General features: G+C 48.4%; 1 protein-coding gene across 1 annotated transcript in view; it reads left to right on the top strand.

The window, feature by feature from the left end:
• Positions 1-1,330: 1,330 nt before the first annotated feature.
• ccdc178 (coiled-coil domain containing 178) overlaps positions 1,331-19,637 on the top strand; it is a gene marked incomplete at both ends in the record, with an annotated part of 18,645 nt that continues 338 nt past the window's right edge. Inside the window, 17 exons of the mRNA XM_084481521.1 lie at positions 1,331-1,388; positions 2,278-2,414; positions 2,542-2,600; positions 2,714-2,781; positions 4,675-4,890; positions 6,770-6,990; positions 8,377-8,519; positions 8,738-8,891; positions 9,473-9,609; positions 9,971-10,154; positions 11,066-11,128; positions 11,420-11,581; positions 11,814-11,927; positions 12,094-12,239; positions 12,423-12,582; positions 16,540-16,689; positions 19,384-19,518. Of these exons, the coding sequence (XP_084337647.1) occupies positions 1,331-1,388; positions 2,278-2,414; positions 2,542-2,600; positions 2,714-2,781; positions 4,675-4,890; positions 6,770-6,990; positions 8,377-8,519; positions 8,738-8,891; positions 9,473-9,609; positions 9,971-10,154; positions 11,066-11,128; positions 11,420-11,581; positions 11,814-11,927; positions 12,094-12,239; positions 12,423-12,582; positions 16,540-16,689; positions 19,384-19,518 (2,307 nt within the window). The remainder of the gene's footprint in view (positions 1,389-2,277; positions 2,415-2,541; positions 2,601-2,713; positions 2,782-4,674; positions 4,891-6,769; positions 6,991-8,376; positions 8,520-8,737; positions 8,892-9,472; positions 9,610-9,970; positions 10,155-11,065; positions 11,129-11,419; positions 11,582-11,813; positions 11,928-12,093; positions 12,240-12,422; positions 12,583-16,539; positions 16,690-19,383; positions 19,519-19,637) is intronic.

Raw genomic sequence — 19,637 nt, forward strand, 5'->3', positions numbered from 1 at the left:
GGGAAAGCCATCATCACCATCACTGATGATGGTTATGCTATGGAAATGTTCCGAGTAGCGCAGAGAGGCGAGCGTCTGCTGCCTCTAGTGTGGAGCCTCTGCGATGACGTAATGCGGGGTCTCTCCACCTCCATCAGCCGCGAGCTGGACTTTAGGGTGTTCAACTTGAAAAGAAAAATCACAGGACGTCATAGGACGTCTTTAGGGCAATGTTGCAATGCTGGTGCAGAATATAAAAACGAATAATTATTTTAAAGATTTAATCGATATGATGTATAATCCATAGGATTAAGATGCATCGTGTAACTGTGATGCCCTGTTTTGGAGATTGCGTGTGTGTTGCATGTGTGTTCATCCAGTGATACACATCTTCTGAACCTAAGATGGAGAACATGGTTTGCATCTCTGTTATATTCTATTAGCGCGGGCTGCAGTCCAAAGAGAATACTACTCCTGTCTCCTGTGGGCTTCTGTCTGCATTACAATCAGGTGGGTCACATTTTAAACACATCTTACCTTCATCATTTAGACCAGGCCTACCATAACATTTAGGGAATTAACCTACCGACCTTCACTTATTTAAGCCCTTTTAACCCCTTTTGTTAATTATCAGTTGCATACGAGCATACAGGACCTACTTTAAAAATAAGTGTAAATAGATGATTGGTTTATTTTTGTAAACATTTTTATGTAAGTAAGTTGCTGATAGGTCAAACATGCTAAACGAACACGCCCACTCGAGGGATAGCCTCGGCCTGTGTGCGCCTCGAACACACGTTGGAGCCCTGTGTTGCTAGGCAACCGCTGCACGGGAGATTGACAGCAGGTGGACGCCGCGCGTGTATCGACCACTCACTCTCTTTCACTGAAGTTGCAAAGCTGTCGTCTAGCTCACTCTGACACAAAACATCACAACAAAAGAGACACACAACCCAAGCGAGGACACACGGAATGAGATACACGCGAGGACGCTGAAATCAGGTGCGTATTGCAAGTAAGTTGATCAGCTTTTTGCTTTCACTTTCCACCATGACAACCACCCCGCCCCCCCTGGAAGCTCGTTAACCGTTCATTAACTATTCAACACGGGGCTTAACGTTGTTTCAGACAGCTTTAACTACACATGACCCCGGCGGGTGGAGGAAGCAGCCTCCTAGTGGTAATAGTAGTAGTGGGGACTTGCAGCCTGGCTTAGATTTGCAGCTCAGGTTGACTGTATATTCAATGCATTTATTTGCAGATGCTGTTGTGGCGTAATCTTGATTGAACTGTGAATAATTATCGACAACAGAGCGCTGCTGGTCGTGTTGTGGTCCTAGTCCTGCAGGGCATGCCTGAGGTGGAACACACACGATTCCCCTCCAGGGAGGACAGACACAACCCATCAGGTCAGTGCGTGTGTTTGATCAGCTCTTTATTTGAGACTACCGTTACAGGTGGAGAGCTGCTGAGTTCCCCCCCCTCCACTCAAAATGGTGGGGGAGCAACTTTCATCACATTCATGCAACTGGAGACCGGGCCATTGTGCATGCTCTGAGGTCAAACTCTTTTCAACACAGTACAGTGTGTAGGCTGCTGTTCAGGGTGGACCTGCCTGTATATGAAATAACTTTAGTAGTAGGCTAGTATAGTAGTATATTATAGTAGTATATTCAGTATATTCCTCAACATCAAGTGTTTAACCTTTGCTAATTATATGCTGATGATGTCCTATTAATGTTGATTTTGCTTATATGCAGGGTTGTAGAGTAATTAGTGGAATTATTTATTCCCACAAAAGGCCTATATTCCCTTATTCGACAGAGTAAACAAGACTTTACCTTCTTTGTTTGGTTTAACGACTGTCTCCATCGCTGCAGCTTTGCCCGTCGGCCGGCAGATGGCGACATTTTATAGCAAAGAAATGTGCAGTTGCGTTTTCCTTCATGATTATTCCTATTCTCCTTTCTACTCTAAAGTTGTGAAGGATCATGGACCCACAGACAGCCAACCATTTAGCAACGAAGGTGAAGTAGTCTACATTCTCCTTCGTTTTTTAATCCATTTTCTGACCTTTTATAATCAGACCAATTAAATAGCTGTAACCCTATTAATCAATTATTTACGTACCACTAATAATCCATTATTGATGACTGCTAATGATACAACATATGACAGACTCCATACGTCATTTGATTAATGATGAGCTGTTGGTGGTGTGGTGGCCTCGCATGGTTCAGGCTCACTGTTGGCAGTCATGCAGGGTCCCTGTAATTGCAATGTTCCTGGTCTCCGTAGATCAGGCAGATCTTCAAGCCGTCTGCCCCGGCAGACGTCGCAGTTGTGCCCTGGTTAACTCTCCCTCACCGTGTGTCAACAAAGCTATTTACCACATCCAGGAGCTGAAGAGGAAAGTGGAGATTTGGTGTCAACAGGTAAACCGTTGATGTCATATGCAATCATACACATGAGAGGTCAGAAACCAAATTTCTTAGTGGGAGGGAGGGAAGTGAAAAATGTAATCTCGGAAATTTATTTTGATTTGTCTTCCTCTTCTTCCAGCCGGGGAAGAATATTCCCCACTGGACTCCCGACAAGAAGCAATTCAGCAAAACTTTCAGGTGAAGCCGCTGCTTCCCATGCAAAGCCCCTCTTTAGTAACATATCATCACCATTCTGTCTGCATAGTGATGCCCTCACTGTTGTTTGTTTCTTGTGCTTGGTTTCGTACCAGTGACCCAGATGCAGGATCCATCATATCTACAGAGTTGTACATTGAAGGCATCGGACTCAGCTTGAGGGGTGATTCTTTTCCTTACAACCCTTTTCTCTCGCTGTATCTGTGTCGGTCATTAACAGACAAGACAATACCCTGGCAGTCTTTGTCCATCCTTTTGACAAAAACCTTGTCGGAAACACTCTCTGTGTCACCGAAGACCCCATTGAAATTCAGAGCTAACTCATTACATGCCACTCCTCAGCATGTAGCGTCATGCTAACGCCTCGATGCTACATGCCACCGTGCTAATCTTCCTACGTTACATAATAGCAGCACGTGGAGACGCGAGCGCTAACAATCACTGTGTCTTCTTTGGAGGTGCACACTAGGGAGGGGTCAAACGTACTGCGTTGGTAACTCTTTACAATGAGAGTACATTAACTAAACGTGAACTAACATTAGTTAAGTCAGTTATAGGGGTGGGAATCACAGGGTACCTCACGATACGATACGATATACGCGATACATGGCCCGCCATACCCATAATATAGATACAGCGATCCTGCAATGATCAATATATTGTTAGACAATCCTATACATCACGATATGTGTCCAACGATGAATCCAAAATGACTGTGAAAAGATAAAGTGCTGGATTTCGGTCTTTATTCATTGTCCAAACAGAGTTTTTCAGTTACTCGTCTTTGGCTAGCTAACTTCCGTTCACGTTTCCTTCCTTTACAATAAGGGCACATTAATTTAGCATGAACTACCATGAGTTAAGTCAGTAATCAGGCATTAACTACTAAAGGTAAGGGTGTTCATGTTAGCTAAGTAATTAATTCATACATTATTTACCTGTAACTAACAAGAACTGAACAACAATTCAAAAACCAGTAACATTAGTTAAGTCAGTAATAATGCATTAACTACCCGAGGTAGAGGTGTTCATGTGAGGTTTTGTGTTAGTGATGGGTCGTTTGCGAACAAATCAGTTTGGATGAAAGACTTTTTAACAAGAACGAACCGACCTGATTCCCCGTTTCAGTTCTCTCTCGTTCGTCTCGTTCGTCTCGTTCGTTCTCCGAGACTCGACTCCCAGACCCACTAGTCGCTGACCCTAACTCACGAGTCGCTGTTCGTTCACTGACTGTGTTAAGTGGTGAAGACTTGAGGACTGAGACGTCACAAGAGCCAGCCGGGCAACAATATCCCGATTCCGAACATGAAGCGCTCCTTAGCTGAAAGGAACTTAGTTAATGTTAATTGATGACCGTTTGCACCATTGCACGATCATGATTTGGTAATTTGGTAATTTGAGAATGAGAACGAGGGAGGAGCTGAGTCTGACTGACTCAGTTGAGAACTGTGCATTCCATGATTCACCTCTATCAGAAACGCGACTGAACGAACAAACAAACGATTCTGAACGATTCCTCTTGGCGAACTGACCGACGCAAACTTAATCAAGCAAACGAATCATGAAATCCACCACTAGTTCATGTCACTGTGTCTTCTGTGGAGTGCACAGCAGGGAGGGGCTAAACACACTGCGCCTGTGACTCCTTACAATGAGGGTACATTGATTAAACATGAACTTAACGTTGGTTAAGTCAGTAATAAGGCATTAACTACTGTTAACGAACGACGGTAAATGAACTACTTGGCTAACATGACCAGGTGGTCATGTTAGCCAAGTAGTTTATTCATACATTATTTGATAACCATAAGCCTAACCCAAGTCAGTAAGTAACCACCAGAGGCAGCGCTGTTCACGTGAGGGGTCATGTCCCTGTGTCTTCTGTGTGTGGAGGGCCAGGCAGGGAGGGGTTCAACATATTGCAACTTTACAACGAGGGTACATTCATTCAACATGAACCAGCGCTAGTTAAGTCAGCGATAAGGCCTTAACCACCAGAGGTAGCGGTGTTGACGGTGTCCATGACCCCCTGTCCGTCTCTTCCCGTGTGCGGGAGGTGCGGCAGGCAGCGGGGCCGCGTCGCCACCGCTCCGCAAGGAGACGAGCGACGTGCTGGTGGAGGTGGTGTACCTGCTGGAGCGGCTGGAGGCGGACCGGCAGGACGCCCGGGACACCCTGCTGACGGAGAAGGGGCGGCGGAAGCGTCTGCAGAAGAGGCTCCGCGGCGCGGCGCTCTGGAAGCAGCACGAGCACGCCGCCGCCGTGCAGAAAGGTCAGGGGGGGGGGGTGATGATGTCAGGGTGGCGCTCGCTAGGTGGGGGGGGGCTGAAGCTGATTGCCTGGCAACCGGGCCCGCCCGCTGCTCCTGCTACTCGTTTGGGGCGGCACGTGGCTCAGGAGGTCGGGCGAGGTGGGCTGGGAACTGGAAGGTTGCTGGTTCGATCCCACGGCTCGATCTCCGGAGTGTCGAGGTGTCCCCTGAGCAAGGCGTCTCACCCCAGATGCTCCCGACGAGCCGGCTGTCGCCCTGCGTGGTCGACACCGCCGTCGGTGTGTGAATGTGTGTGTGTGTAAAGCGCTTTGAGTGGCCACTGGTTAGAGGAGCACTGTATTAATTAATATTAATTAAAAGGTAAACGGAGCACGGTCCGTTTACCTTTTAGCTAGAAGCGCCTTTATGCAAAGGGTCCTACGCGGCGTTCACCCTGCGTGCATCCGTCGACGGATCTCTTTGACTTTGCATGGGGCGCTCTCGAAATGCATTGTGGGTCCGTCCGTTCTGTCGGCTCCGTTGCCTGCGTTCAAAAAGTTGAGAAATGTTTAACTTTTCAGGCAGCAACGGATCCGTCGGCCAATCAGATTGTCTTATGCAAATATACGCAAATACACTGTCCAATGAAATCGCCTTTGTAACACAACCCTGGAAAACACATGGGTCCGTCAGAAAGCCCCCATCGCTCGCCCGACGGGTGCAGGGTGAGCGTGGCGCTACGGTGACTAGAGAGGCTTGTTGTTGAGGAGCAGGGAGGGGTTAATATACTGCGTTGGTAACGCTTTACAATGAGGGTAAAGTAAATAAACCTTACATTAGTTTATGCAGTAATAAGCATGAACTGCTAAAGGTAAGGGTTAGCTAAGAAATTAATTCATGCATTATTGTTAGGGTTAGCCCTAACCCTAACTCTAACCCATTAATCCCAAACCCTAACCCTAACTAGCGTAACTTTAACTATCAAGAACTGAATAACAATTCAAAAACCTCGCCAAAAACCTAACCCACTAATCCTAAACCCGAACCCTAACCAGAGTCGCTTCCACTCACCAGACCTGAACTACAATACAAAACAAATACGCCAAATAACCATAATGCTAACCCTTATGCTCCGTTATAAAGCTTAACACAGCGTTATCTAACATGAATTAATGGTTCATTAATGTACCGTGTGTACAGTGTGTATAGCGTACAGTGTACCCCTTGCGTCTTGCCGAGGGATGCCTCCGGGCTGGACCGGACACCGGGCCATCAAACGCAATACCTTCCCCCTGGGAGTCACTAACCATCACCCCATCCCGGAGCCATGCGTAGCGCCTCCTAGCAGGAGGTGAAACCGTTAGCGCTGCTGTTTCCCGGCGGCTTTGACGACGACTCACACAGCCGCGTGTGCGTCGGTTATTTTGATGCAAAACACACATGTCTCCTTGTCCTTCACGCACTCATGCATCCAGCCATCGTAGTCATCGCCGCTCCATTCATGTGTTCATTTAGCCACACCAGGTGTTTATATAACACTGTATTCATGTGTTCATTTAACCACATATTCATGTGTTCATATAGCAATTTATTCACGTGTTCTTGCAACATATTCACATGCTCAAACAACAACTGGTTCACGTGTCAATATGACAATGTATTCACCCGTTCATACGACCAGTGCATTCACAGGGTTCATTTAACCACGTTGTTATTCTGCACGTATATTCAATGCATGCACGTGTTATCATAACAACATATTCACGTGTCCTCATAACAACGCATTCCCGTATCCATACGCCAACACACTCGCCGTTTTGATCGAACCGCATATTCACGCGTCCACGTTCACACACACACACACACACACGACCCGTTGATGCCGCTCATCCCCAACCAGAGCACGAGGCGTGCATCCGGGACGTCGGCGAGCTCCAGTGGCACCTGCGGCGGCGGCGGGAGGCGGCCGAGGCGCTGCGGGAGACGCTGGCCGGCCTGGAGCTGGGGAACGGGCGCCTGCGCGAGGACATCGCCGCCGCCCAGCGACAGGGCCCCCTGCTCGGGGAGAAGACGGAGCAGGAGAACCGCCTCCTGGAGGAACTCCACGCCGCGCTGGCCCAGGTCAGCTCCCTGGAACCGTCCGAGTTTTTTGTCCCAGGAGGGATTTCGGGATTTCGGGAGTCACGCACGGCGTGCTCAGCCCCCCCCCCCCCCCCCCGCCAGTGTGACACGGGTGACCGCAGCCTGGCAGCGACCCCGGGGGTTTGATTGCGACCCTGGCTCCTGTGTTCCTGTGTCTTTCTCTCTCTCTCTCTCGCAGCTCACCTTCCTCGCTCTCTCTTCACACCTTCCTATCCTTAAAGGTCCCGTATTATGCCACCAGGTGTGTGTGTGTGTGTGTGTGTGTGTGTGTGTGATAAACCATTACAAGCCATTTTCAAAATCGGCCTCTTCCTGTGTTTTAGTGACATCACAAGTGGGCGTGTCCACCTAGATGTGTGACGGATAGATGAGCAACGTTTGCTACAGTGTACATCTAGGGGGACACGCCCACGTGTGATGTCACAAAAACACAGGAAGAGGCAGATTTTCAAAACGGGTTGTGACGGCGAATCACACTCACACCTGGTGGTACAATATGGGACCTTTAAAGGCATAAACGCCGCCATAGATGAAAAGAGAGGGATGGGTACATCATAGTTGTCCAGACCTGCAATATCAAGCGTGATGGTAGTGTGGATGAACGTACAGCGCTGCACGTCAAACCAACAACAACTCGACAACAACTTTAGAAGTATTGCATTTATCCAGAAAAGCGAAGAAGAAAGAAAAGCGAATCCACCTATCCATTCAATCAGTGCTTTTCTTTCCTGCAGTGGGGAGGGGGGCTTTCTACACTCTTGTAGCTTTGTGGAGGAAGGTACGGGTAGGGGTCGCAGAGTGGTTGAGCGGTCCGGCGCGCTCTCCCGGGGAACCATCTGTGTTCTGTGTACTGGGAACCTGTGGCTCTGAATGCGAATCCGGTCGGCGCGATGGGGGGCCGTCTCAGCCGCTCTCGTTTCCTTCCCTCACTGTTCCCTCTGTCTTTGTGTCCTCAGTGTGTTGCTTTAGTGTGTCTGACAGATCGGGAGACATTAGCAGTAGGAGGTCGTTGTTGTGTTGCGCAGCGTTTTGGATCGTTTATATTAGGCCGCTGAAGTCTGCGTTGGTGTGTGTGAACATCTGCGCTGATCGACAACCCGGATCCAGATCCACCCGCTCCATGAAAGAATCAATGCGGGTTAATGTGCGCTCTGAACGCAATACAGACAAGTATCTTTCAGGATAAACAGCGTAGTCGCCGTTTTAACGCTGAGCTTTGTTGTAGTATCAGATGGATTTTCTCATAAAAACATCCAATGTTTTCGCGTTGAACTCAAAACACAGACGGGTTCAATTGCTGTCATCTCATCTGCTCGAACACCTTTGTTTCCTTTAGATGTGCGTGTCTTCTTTGTGTGTGTTTAGGCTGATCGTGCTCACGCGGCGAACACCAGTGATCTCCAGGCACTGAAGGAAGAGCTGACGAAGATGGAGGCAAAGCGCCTCCGAGGAAAGGAGGCCATGACCTCTGACCTGACGGACGTCAGGATCCAACTGGCCTGCCAAGTGTGAGAAACCCCATTCATCATCCATTAAGGAATGCTACCTTTAAAAAGCCACCTTTAAACACCAAAAAACGGGACTGTGTAGTTTATTAATTGTAATAAATGTTCTATTTGCTATCGTAGTACATTTGCTATTATTACCTTTGTAGTTAGTTAAAAGTTACCGGTTTTAATTCACCCTCCTTGACAGTGAACTAGATGTTTTTCTGCTTTGTTTCCAGAGAGGAGTCCAAACAGTTGAAGGTACTTTGGGAAAAGCTGTGCTTTCACCTGAAGGAGTCGGAGGAGTTGGTGGCTCTGAGGGAAAAACAGTGCGCCGCCGTACTGAACCGTGTTCCCGAAATGGAGGCGCTTGAGTCAAGTGCGGGCGAGCAGGTAACGGAGACGGCGGCGTAATGCGTAAACCTGGGCGTACCGTCGGAGAGAGAGGTGCTGCGTAAAATGTAGCAGACTGCTAACGCGCTCGGTGGATTCAATTTCCAGGTTTTGGAATTGGAAATCGAAATTGGCGAAGAGACGAGGAAAAGCGAGAAATTAAGAGAACAACTTACTAAGTTGCACAATGATATTCAGCAAACTGTAAGTAATCTCATTAGTGTCTTAAATGATATCGCCCTCCCCCCCCCCCGACAAAAAAAACCTCATTATAATGACATGTTCACGCTCTTCCCTTGTATTAGCGCTTGTTAGCACTGCTGCTTTTGTTCCCTAATAGAGGTTCGCTCAGTGCGTTAAGATCCTCAATAGCACTGCCAAATATAGGGGCCTAATTACCATCACAGCCACACATGATACAAAACAGTACACACCCCCCAGCTAACGGCCACTGCTGGTAGCACAACAAGAGACAGAGTCCGAGAGTCAGCCCCTACGTCTGTGCGTGTGTTCCTATCTCCCGTCTCCCCGTCTCCCCGTCTCCTGTCGCCCGTCTCCTTTCTCCCATCCCCGGCGGCCAGACGCTGGAGGGCGAGGAGGAGGTCGCCCGCCTGGAGGCCGCCGTCCAATCCAAACGCACGGTGCTGGCGGCCGTCAGCGAGGACAACCTCCAGCACCGACTGGAAGAGGAAGACCTCGTCAAGAAGACATCGGAGAGGTCGGCTCTCTCGCTCTCTCTCCCGTCGACTCGACGAGATCTGTCCTCCCTCCCCCGCCTTGCGGTGCGGTGATCGGGGCGGCATGTGTGGCTCGGGGGGGGGGGGTAGGGCGGGTTGGCTGGTAAGCGGACGGTCGCTGGTCCGATTCCCGGCTCCTCCTAGCACCTCACCTCCGACTTGCTCCCGACGAGCTGGCTGTCGGCCTCGCGTCGGCAACACCGCCGTGAATGTGTGCGTGAACGGGTGAATGTTAGGCGGGGGGGGGGGGGTCAGAAAAGCGCTGTGTATGAATGCGGTCTGTTTAACCCCGCGCTACGCGTCGTCGTTTGCGTTGCGCTGATTGTCGATTCCCCCGCTCAGCGGCAAGGCGGTGAGGCAGATGCAGAAGGACAAGAAGCTGATGGTCCAGACGATCCGGGAGAAGGAGGAGCTGAGGGAGGCCACCCAGGTGGAGATGACCCAGGTGGTGGAGCGCCACGCCGCCACCAAGGTGCGGCTGGAGGAGCAGCAGGAGATCGCCTTCCAGGAGGAGGAGAAAGCCAGGGTGGGCACCCGGACGTCGGGCCGTGTGGAGCGCCGTGTTGGGTTCGAGTCCCTATTGGCTGAGATTAAGGAATTCATTACGTTAACGTTTACATTTAGGTTTATGTTTACCAGACGCTTTTATCAAACTTAGAATAAGTACATTTGTCAGAATAATGAGGAACAACAATATATCACTGTCGGTACAGTAAGGATGTTCATAGCTCCAAGGGACTGCAAAGCACCAACAACCGCTAGGGTAACCCATTCCCCGTATACAACAAAGAAAGCGAGGATGAGATGCTACACAATGCTAATTATTATTGTTGCCAGTGCCATTAAGTGCCAGGACGTACAACATACAATAAGTGCATATTGGTGCATCTCATTATGGAGCAGGGCGGGGTTAGGGCATCTAGCTTACTAGGCTATTGGGCTATCGACATTGGGGATCGAACCCAGAACATTGAGGTTTGGGCCACTACACTGTATTGCAGCGTATTCATTAGGGGTGTAACGATACGCGTATTCGTACCGACATTTTTCGGTACGGGTCTAACGGTTGGATGCACGTTCCATTTCGGTACGTACCGAAAAAAACGTTGGAAAAACGTTTTTATTGATTATCACACACTCTGTGACTGTCTTGTCTTATCCTGATGTTTTGTGTTGAGGACCACAATGGAAATAAGTCCTGGACTTACTGTGTTTTTATCCTCAATTGTATTTGATGTCTTTTCATTTGTGTAAGGCACTTGTTTGATACAATTGAATAAATAAAATCAAAAATAAAATCCCCAAAAAAACTGCTGTACCGAAGAAAATACCGAACCGTGACTTAAAAACCGAGGTACGTACCGAATCGTGACTTTTGTGTATCGTTACACCCCTAGTATTCATTGTACATTGTTTGGCCGTTGCATTACCACACAGACAGCCATGGACAGCCTGAATAAGGAGCTGGCAGACCGGTTGAAAAGCCAGGCCCTGCTACAGGTACGTCATGTTTCTAATGTTAGTCGTTGTAACATATAACTGCGTATCTACATGCAGTTATTTGCATTGCAGCTCAGCCACCATAGTGCATTTAAACCTTATCCAGGAGATTTACTACTTTCAGATTAAATTTCTCTTGAAGATTTTAAGACCCAACTTCCATCATGCACTGCTGCCATGTACTTTTTCTGTGTGTGTGTGTGTGTGTGTGTGTGTTATTTTCATCTCCCTTCAAGCATAAACGTGGGGAGTTTTTTTTATGTGCTTCTGTTTTACTGTCTTCTATCTCAGAGCCAATGTGCAATGATCACTGAAGAATTACAGCGGGTGCGCTGGAGCTCAGAGCTGGCCAACCAGAAACTACACCAGGAACGCGAGAGGGCGGCGGCGGCGAGCGGCGAGCTGGAGACCCGCGTGGAGGCGCTGAGGAAGCTGTACCAGCAGAAAACACAGGTAGCACGAAGCCTCTACGAAGACTGCTGTCATTTATCCAAACGTCCATAGAAACAAAGTGGCAAGCACCGACCATCACTAGGTTAACCCTTTCCCGTACGCAACAAAGATCTCTAGGAGGAGAGATGTCAAAAAATATGAAAAAACGCAAGGCTCATTGGCCTCATGCAAAGGTGTCGGTTTGAAGCTTGCTGCATATGCTTGTATATATGGCTTGTTTTCGTTCTTTCAGAATATTACGAATATGAGGGAGCACTTGGGGGAGATGCAGCGTAGACACCGGGATACTTTGGCCAAACTCGAAGAGGAGAAAAAGCTGAAAGTCGACCGATTGAACGCCATGAAGGTGAGTCCGGCCGCCGTGGAAGGGACGTCAGGCGCGCTTAAAGAGTTGCATCATTGGAATTTCTCTGCAGGTTTGTTCACGGACAGACAAAATGAGACCATGGCTGTGTGTGATTGAAGTTGCACGGACACACTACATTATGTCCAGCTCATGCTTTGGTTGGCAGGAGTCCTTGACCGCCACTACAGAGAGGATTGACTACGCTCTGAGCAGGATCAGTGACCTGACGAACAGGTCCGATGAGTACAACGCGTCCTCGCAAACGATGGAGAAAACGGCCCAAACCCTCGGGAAAGACATGGAACGACTCCGGTAAGAGGCTATTTTTAATGTATGACAGGGGATCCTAAAAATTATATTATCCCCGAATCGAGATCCATCATTGACCACTTAAAGTCACCACGTTACAAGAAACAAAGACAAACGTTAATGGCCTCTTAAGACGGACCGAGTCGGGCTCGTTATTAATGATGAATTAATTTCTCTACTTCTCAGGAGAGTTTTTGACGTGGTGGCATTCCAGCAGCAGTCAGCGGCGGGGCTAATGAACACGCTGCAGTCGGATATGAAGAACTGTCTGCAGAGAACGAGGCGCTGCCAGGGCGTCCACGCCGCGCACTACGCGGCCAGACAAAGGAAAATGGAAGACACAAAGGTAACTCGACACGTTACCACTCTGTCACGCCGTGTAACTCGACACGCCTCGCCGGGAAACCCCCGTAACATACCTTACCCCCCCCCCCCCCCCCCCCCCGCCCTGTGTCAAATAATACTGTGAAATAATACTACAAGGAAACGGCGACTGAGAGAAATCTTTCATTGTTTCTGTATTTGTGGATTAGTGTCAGCAAATGGCTTGTCACAATCCTTTCCCCTTAAGATGCTGGGCTGTTTTTTTTTTTTTTCTTCCCTTTTTCTTTCTTTCCTTTTTAACCGAGAAGAGAAAAGGGCTGAAAGCAATTAAAATTACAAGCCATGGTCCATCTTGTTTAAGTGCTTTTCCCCACAAATGACAACTCTCTGTTCTCATGCCGATCGCGGCCCGGTTTGATGATGCGTGACCAGGTAGGATTCAGGCCGGCCCTCCCTCGCTGACCCACAGATCCATACCTCACCACAACAACAATCAGCGTCCAAACTCATATCTCATAACCCCTTTTAGAAAAAAAAAAAAAAAAAAGGCATCCAACGCTTGTTTTAATGTCTCTGCCCTGAAATAAATGTTCATTCCAAACGCAAGGTACGGAGAATCCCCGACACAAACCGAACAAAACACCATGACACCCTTTTTGCGGTGGAAAGCGTGATTTATTTAAAGTTTTCATCTGCAGGGATTATCAGCCCCAGACAGAGGCTCTCTCCCTGCTGATGGGGGTTTCACATGGCTTATCTAATGTGAAATCACCATGTGGTATATAGTTTCATTAAACGGTGATCAAGAATGCATTAGTTCAAAACAAGAAAAGGCAATGGAGCCTGCGCCGCCATGCATCCAAGTGCAGCAACTTTAAGGAAGTTGTTGGCGTGAGACAATTTGAGAATTAGAGAAGTCTTCCTCATAGACACAAAAAAACCCATTAGCCAGATCCGAGTCAGCCATGCAGAGACGAGGAGGAGGGCGGGGGAGGGCGAGGGGGGGGTGGTGTTAGCGTTCTGACTTGATGAAATAAAATGGAAATAACAATGCTCCTTTTACCAAATAAAAGGAAACATAGCAGTGGTGGAATTGGTTATTTTAATCAAGGAGCCTAATATAAAGTTCTCTTAATGTGGGCCATTTGCGTGAGGCGCGGGGCTGCACTCGGGGGTCCGCCAGCGACGGCGTTCCAGAGATATGACGCCGCAGGTCTACCGACCCCTGGCTCCGTGCTCGGCCTGCTGCCCGGCGAGGCGTAGAGGAGTATTGATGGTCGGATTGGGAGGACGTTTCAAAGTAGACGTGTTTAATCGAAGGTTAGTAGCGGGGCTGTCCGTTGCCAGGGCTCTCAGTGAGGGCCGACTGCCAGGCATTGGTGTCATTATAGCGGGCGGTGCGTCGACGACAGGAAATAGTGCCGCGCGACAGGAAGTGAGGCCAGTTTGTTGATTTGCCAAAATCGAAGATCGTTTGCTGAAATCATTGGGGATATAGAGGATAGCTGTTTCATACTTCCTCAGGTCTATCCATTGTCAGTATATACGGCTGACAAACTTAAAAAGCGAACATACTAGATTTAATATATTCATCCAGTTGGTCTATCATGAACAGCTCATCTCCAACCCCCCTTCCATAAAAGAAGTGTCACATATTTATTATTAAACGTTTTATTTAGCAAACATAACATTGTTGTTTTTTTTAGAGATACACCAATCTGTTAATGCGATCAGAAGCTTGTCGCTTAAGAAACAAGCACAAAGTAAACAATTCAAACTGCCGACGTGATCAGTTTCCTATGGGCGATGGAGTGTAATCTGTTCCATTTACACTTCACCACGGCGTCAGATGGGCTTTGTCAGTGCTGCATGGAGTAATTAAACCTGAAATCAATAGCAGGCATTTGTCATGTTTACAGCCCTCTTTCTGCTGGGTTACACCCATCACTTTAGTGCTGTTCTGTTTTACTGCAGAGACACACTCCATTATGTCTGCAGGTAGAGTTGAGATATGCACCAGCCACGCATCCCATACTCGGGGAAATGATGTTCCGATGGAGAGGGGACATGCAAAAAGACATTTATTCATCGCAATTTATCTGCCCGGTTCCACTGAATAGGGTCCGGTACAGGGTTTTCTGTTTTTCCGTCTTTTCTCTTCCTCTTATTTTGTTCCGGCCCTGAAATTGGGTTTGGTTTGGCCTCAGCTCGACCGACCTCACGCTGAAGGAACAGAAGGAAGAGTGGTGTTGTTTCCTCGAGGACATCCCTGGCTTAAGCGCCGGCAACACGTCCTTGTGTTCTGGACTTGTAAATTCAAGCAAATTCAAGCTTTTGCTTCATCTCCGATACATCAACATTTCAATCTAAGGGCTTTAGCAGACGCTTTTATCCAAAGCGACGTACAATATGACATTTTTCAGGAGAAGGATAAACACCAATATATCGCTGTGGCTACAGTAAAGATGTTTGTAGAACCAAGTGCCAAACACTAACAATCGCTAGGTTAACCCATTCCCCGTATACAGCAAAGATAGCTGGGGTAAGATGCTACACACTGCTAAGAACTAGGACGTACAACAATACAGTACGTGTGTAAGAGGGGTGGGGGTAAAGGTGGAGGCTATGCAGAGTCCAGCGTCTATTGCCTGCTCATTTCCACAGTTCGAGTCAGGTTAGGTTAGGGTTAGGGTTTTGTATCCAGCCTGTATTGAACCCTACGGGGCGGGGAGTCGTGGAACTGTGATCCATAGATGTGATCAGTTTGTTATGCACCTGGCGTCCTTACAGAGAGTCCAACACGCCACCTCTGCAAATATTATATTATTATATTATATTAATAGACGTTCTGATCCAAACTCAGAATATCTGTTCCTGTTCCTCAAAACACCTTCCTCCCCTGTTTAGAAAGAAAGGCATACATTCAATTCAAATCATTTCAATTTTATTTCCAGAGCCCTTAATCAAAGGTACAGTCTCAACGGGCTCATCAGGCTGTATGTTTAGGCACCCCCTGACTCTAGCCCCAAGAAAAAACTCCCTGAATTAGCAAGGAAGAAATCATGAGAAGGAACGCAGAGTCGGGGATCAGTCCTTCCAGGGATACGATACGATACGACTTTATTAATCCCCCGTAGGGGAAATCAGATGGTCAGGAGTTGAATGAGTTCAGGAGTTCAACGGGTGCCACAATTGACATCCATCCATCCATCCATCCATCCATCCATCCATCCATCCATCCATACATCCATACACACATACATACATCCATACATACTATTCATACATACTATTCATACATACATACATACATACATACATACATACATACAGTGGGGAGAACAAGTATTTGATACACTGCCGATTTTGCAGGTTTTCCCACTTACAAAGCATGTAGAGGTCTGTCATTTTTATCATAGGTACACTTCAACTGTGAGTGACGGGATTCAACTGTGAGTGACGGAATTCTTACTGGTTGTCATGCAATACTTATGTCATGCAATAAAATGCAAATTAATTATTTAAAAATCATACAATGTCATTTTCTGGATTTTTGTTGTAGATCCTGTCTCTCACAGTTGAAGTGTACCTATGATAAAAATGACAGACCTCTACATGCGAAATCGGCAGTGTATCAAATACTTGTTCTCCCCACTGTACATACATACATACATACATACATACATACATACATACATACAGGCAAAGCATTTGAAATGGGTGATGGGGTGCTGGCCGGTTAGTGTTGGCGTGTATTGTCAGGGCGGCATGTGACCTCAGGAGCTAGAGCGGGTTGACTGGTAACCGGAAGGCTGCTGGTTCGATCCCCGGCTCCTCCTAGAGTGTCGCGGTGTGTCCCTTTTATGAACGGGTGAATGTCGGGCGATATTGTAAAGCGCTGTGAGTGGCCACCCTTTTTGCGAGCGTGTCCGTTGTCCCTATGAGAGACGCTACACTGTGTGGGCCCCTGTGTCCCCAGGAGGCCCTGAAACAGGCGCTGGCCGCCAACGCCGCGCTGGCCGACCGGTACAGCGAGCTGCAGGACAGGCTCCTGGCGGCCAGGACGGAGGCGGCCCGCATGCTGCACCAGAGGAACCGCGCCGAGGGGTCCTTCCACTTCCACACACAGGTAGCCTCCTGCGGCGTCCCCCCCCCCCCCCCCCCGCCCGCCGCCCCCTGGTGGTCGGACCGTACGCTGTCATGTGACACTGCTTTCTTCTGTGTCCGTTCTGTTCTGCTCAGTTCTATCCCCTCAGTTCTCTTTGTGAAGCATGTCTTTAAACTTTAGCTATTGACATCTGCTCTCTCTCTCTCGCTCTCTCTCTCCTGGCTTCGCATGGGCAGTAATTTCTAGGATGGTTTTAGTTGGGCAACCAATGAGGAGGTTACTGCAGCAATCTAATAACGATGAAATAACTTGAGTGGGGGAGGATGATGGATGTGACATGATGTAATGTGGGCCCTCTCCACCCAGAGGGAGTGTGTGAACAGGGGGAGAGAGAGAGAGAGAGAGAGAGAGAGAGAGAGAGAGAGAGAGAGAGAGAGAGAGAGAGAGAGAGCAGATGTCAATAGCCAAAGTTTAAAGAGCTGCTTCACAGTGGCTGTTTGTTTTTTTAAATAGTGTTAAAGGTGAAAATCGAACAAAGAACACACAGTTATTAAATCTAATTTCTTAGTGATCATGTCACGTGATCATAAGCTTCTCTCGGCCACACACACACACACACACACACACACACACACACAACTTTGAGGTCTGTAAAGATAAGGCTTCTTCGGCACTGAAGGCGTAGCAGCGAGCGGTCTTGGCTAATCGAGAGGGAAGAGCCCACTCCCTCCCTCTCTGCGGCGGCTTTATGTCCTCTGACACCAAGTTACTTAAAACAAAGAATCACAGACGACAAGAGCGGAGAGCGGGCGGCCAGCGCTCCCGACGCCAGCAACACATATTCACAGCATTTGTTTTTTATTGTTGTTGTTCCAGGACCAAAATGACTAATACCGTTACTTGAGTAATTACTCATCTAACAGCGTGAATGTTATCGAGTGAGAAATGCATGCAGGAAAAAGAAGAAGAAAAAAAAAAGAAGAAGGAAAAATCCTGTGGACAGGATTTGCCACGCTCGTGATCAAAGCCTGATTTGCTCTCCCTTCTGTCCTGCTTCCCGGTCACTTTTGTTTGTTTGGTCTCCACACACACACACACCCATGCACGCACGCACGCACGCATGCACGCACGCACGCACACACACGCTCACACACACGCACACACACACACACACACACACACACACACACACACACACTGTCGCCCCTCTTCCTTCTCCCTGCAATGCTTCCTCCTCTGAAACAGTTTGGGAGTGTTTCCTTATTATAACTAGAAGACGTTGTTTGGGTTTTAATGCACAAATAGGCTGGTTGTCCTTATTATTATGTTGTATAGATACACGGCTGAGGAAACGCTTATATTATCTGTTAGCGCCGTTGAGCTATCGTTTCCTCAGCGCTTTGTCGACAGCTTAACAGCTCAGCCTCCAAACAGCTACCGTATTAGTGGATGTATACAGTAACACACACACACACACACACACACACACACACACACCTCACCCAAACCCATTAAGCCCAAAGAGATAACAAGGAAACGCCAACAACATGTGTTTATGCAGACGATATAATATCTTTTCTATTTACTATTGGGCCGCAGGCGTTTACCCAATAAAACGCACAGTCAATTTAAGTCTCGATAAGATGTGTTTTATTAAACCCCTCACGTTACGTCCTGCGTCGTCCACGCAGGTTAGGGACCGCCTACGGACAGACTAGTGCCGCCACAGGATCGAACCCAGTACCTTAACCACCCCCCCCCCCCCTCCCCCGTTGCCATGGCGGCCCTAACCCTCCTCCCCTCCCTCCCCTCGCCGAAGAGGCTACTACTGTCAACTACATGTAAACACAGATCTGTTTACGTGGGTGCTTTCAGTTCTCGGCGGGGATGGCTTTCCTCTCTCACAAAAGAGGGCTACGGTCGTGCCGAGTACATTCCACTTATTGTCTTTTCTCCGGAAGCTGATGGCTGAGCTAATTCGCTTTGGTTTTTGTCTATGCACCGGAGAACACATTGCCAAGGAGTGATAAGCTCTGTAGGAAAAGTGGAAGCGATGAAAGGGAGGGGGGGGGGGGGGGGGGTGGGGGAAGAGAGGTGGGGGGGGGGGGGGGGGGGGGGAGGAAAGGGGAAAGCCGTGGCATCTATCAGAATTTAAAACCCCTTTGCACGGAAGAAACAGTGTTCAAATAATAAAGGGAGCAGCATGTCTTTTTCCGAGGAGACCAGGAATAATTTCTGGTTGCGGTGGGGGGTTCATGACTGTGTGTATGTGTAAAATATGTCTTGGGGGGATTGGTATAAAGTTAAACTGGGTGAAGTAGAAATATTTTACTCATCAGCTTTGCAGTCACAGAGTTTGCCTCGGCTAGAACAAAACTACTGGAGCATTTAGAGAAAATTAACCCCCCATCCTGGCAGCCAGATGTGACTGGATTCTGATGAGTGCACACGAGTGGGCAGAGAAAGCAAGAGACTGTGAAATTCCTGTCAGGCCCGTGTACTGCAGAATGGGCTATTGACTGCTTTCTCTATTCCCCTCCATCATTCTTCTTGAACACTGCCATTAATTTCCTTTCCTGCCTTACCAATTCCTTTTTTCCCTGCCGTGTCTCTCCCCCTCTCTGTCTCTCGCTCTCTCTCTCTCTCTCCTTCTCTCCTTCTCTCTCTCTCTCTCTCCCGCGCTCTCTCTCGCTCTCTTTCTTTCCCCCCCTTTAGCTGTCTTTGTTGCAGGAGAGGATGCACAGGGCTATGGTGAAATACTTCAAACAGCGCCGCCTCTACAGCCGGGCTGAGCTGGCCCGCTGCCAGGCTCTCTCTCAGGAGACGGGCCGCAGAGCCGGAGCAGCACAGGTAGTTTGCACGTATGAAATATGTTCTCTGAGAACCACCAGCACCACCACCAGCACCCACCACCAGCACCACCAGCACTACAGCGCCCAGCCCAGTGGCACCATGCCCCCCCCCCCCCC

Source organism: Micromesistius poutassou (assembly GCF_964030765.1).
Source record: "Micromesistius poutassou genome assembly, chromosome: 16".
In the NCBI taxonomy this organism is placed as follows: domain Eukaryota; kingdom Metazoa; phylum Chordata; class Actinopteri; order Gadiformes; family Gadidae; genus Micromesistius; species Micromesistius poutassou.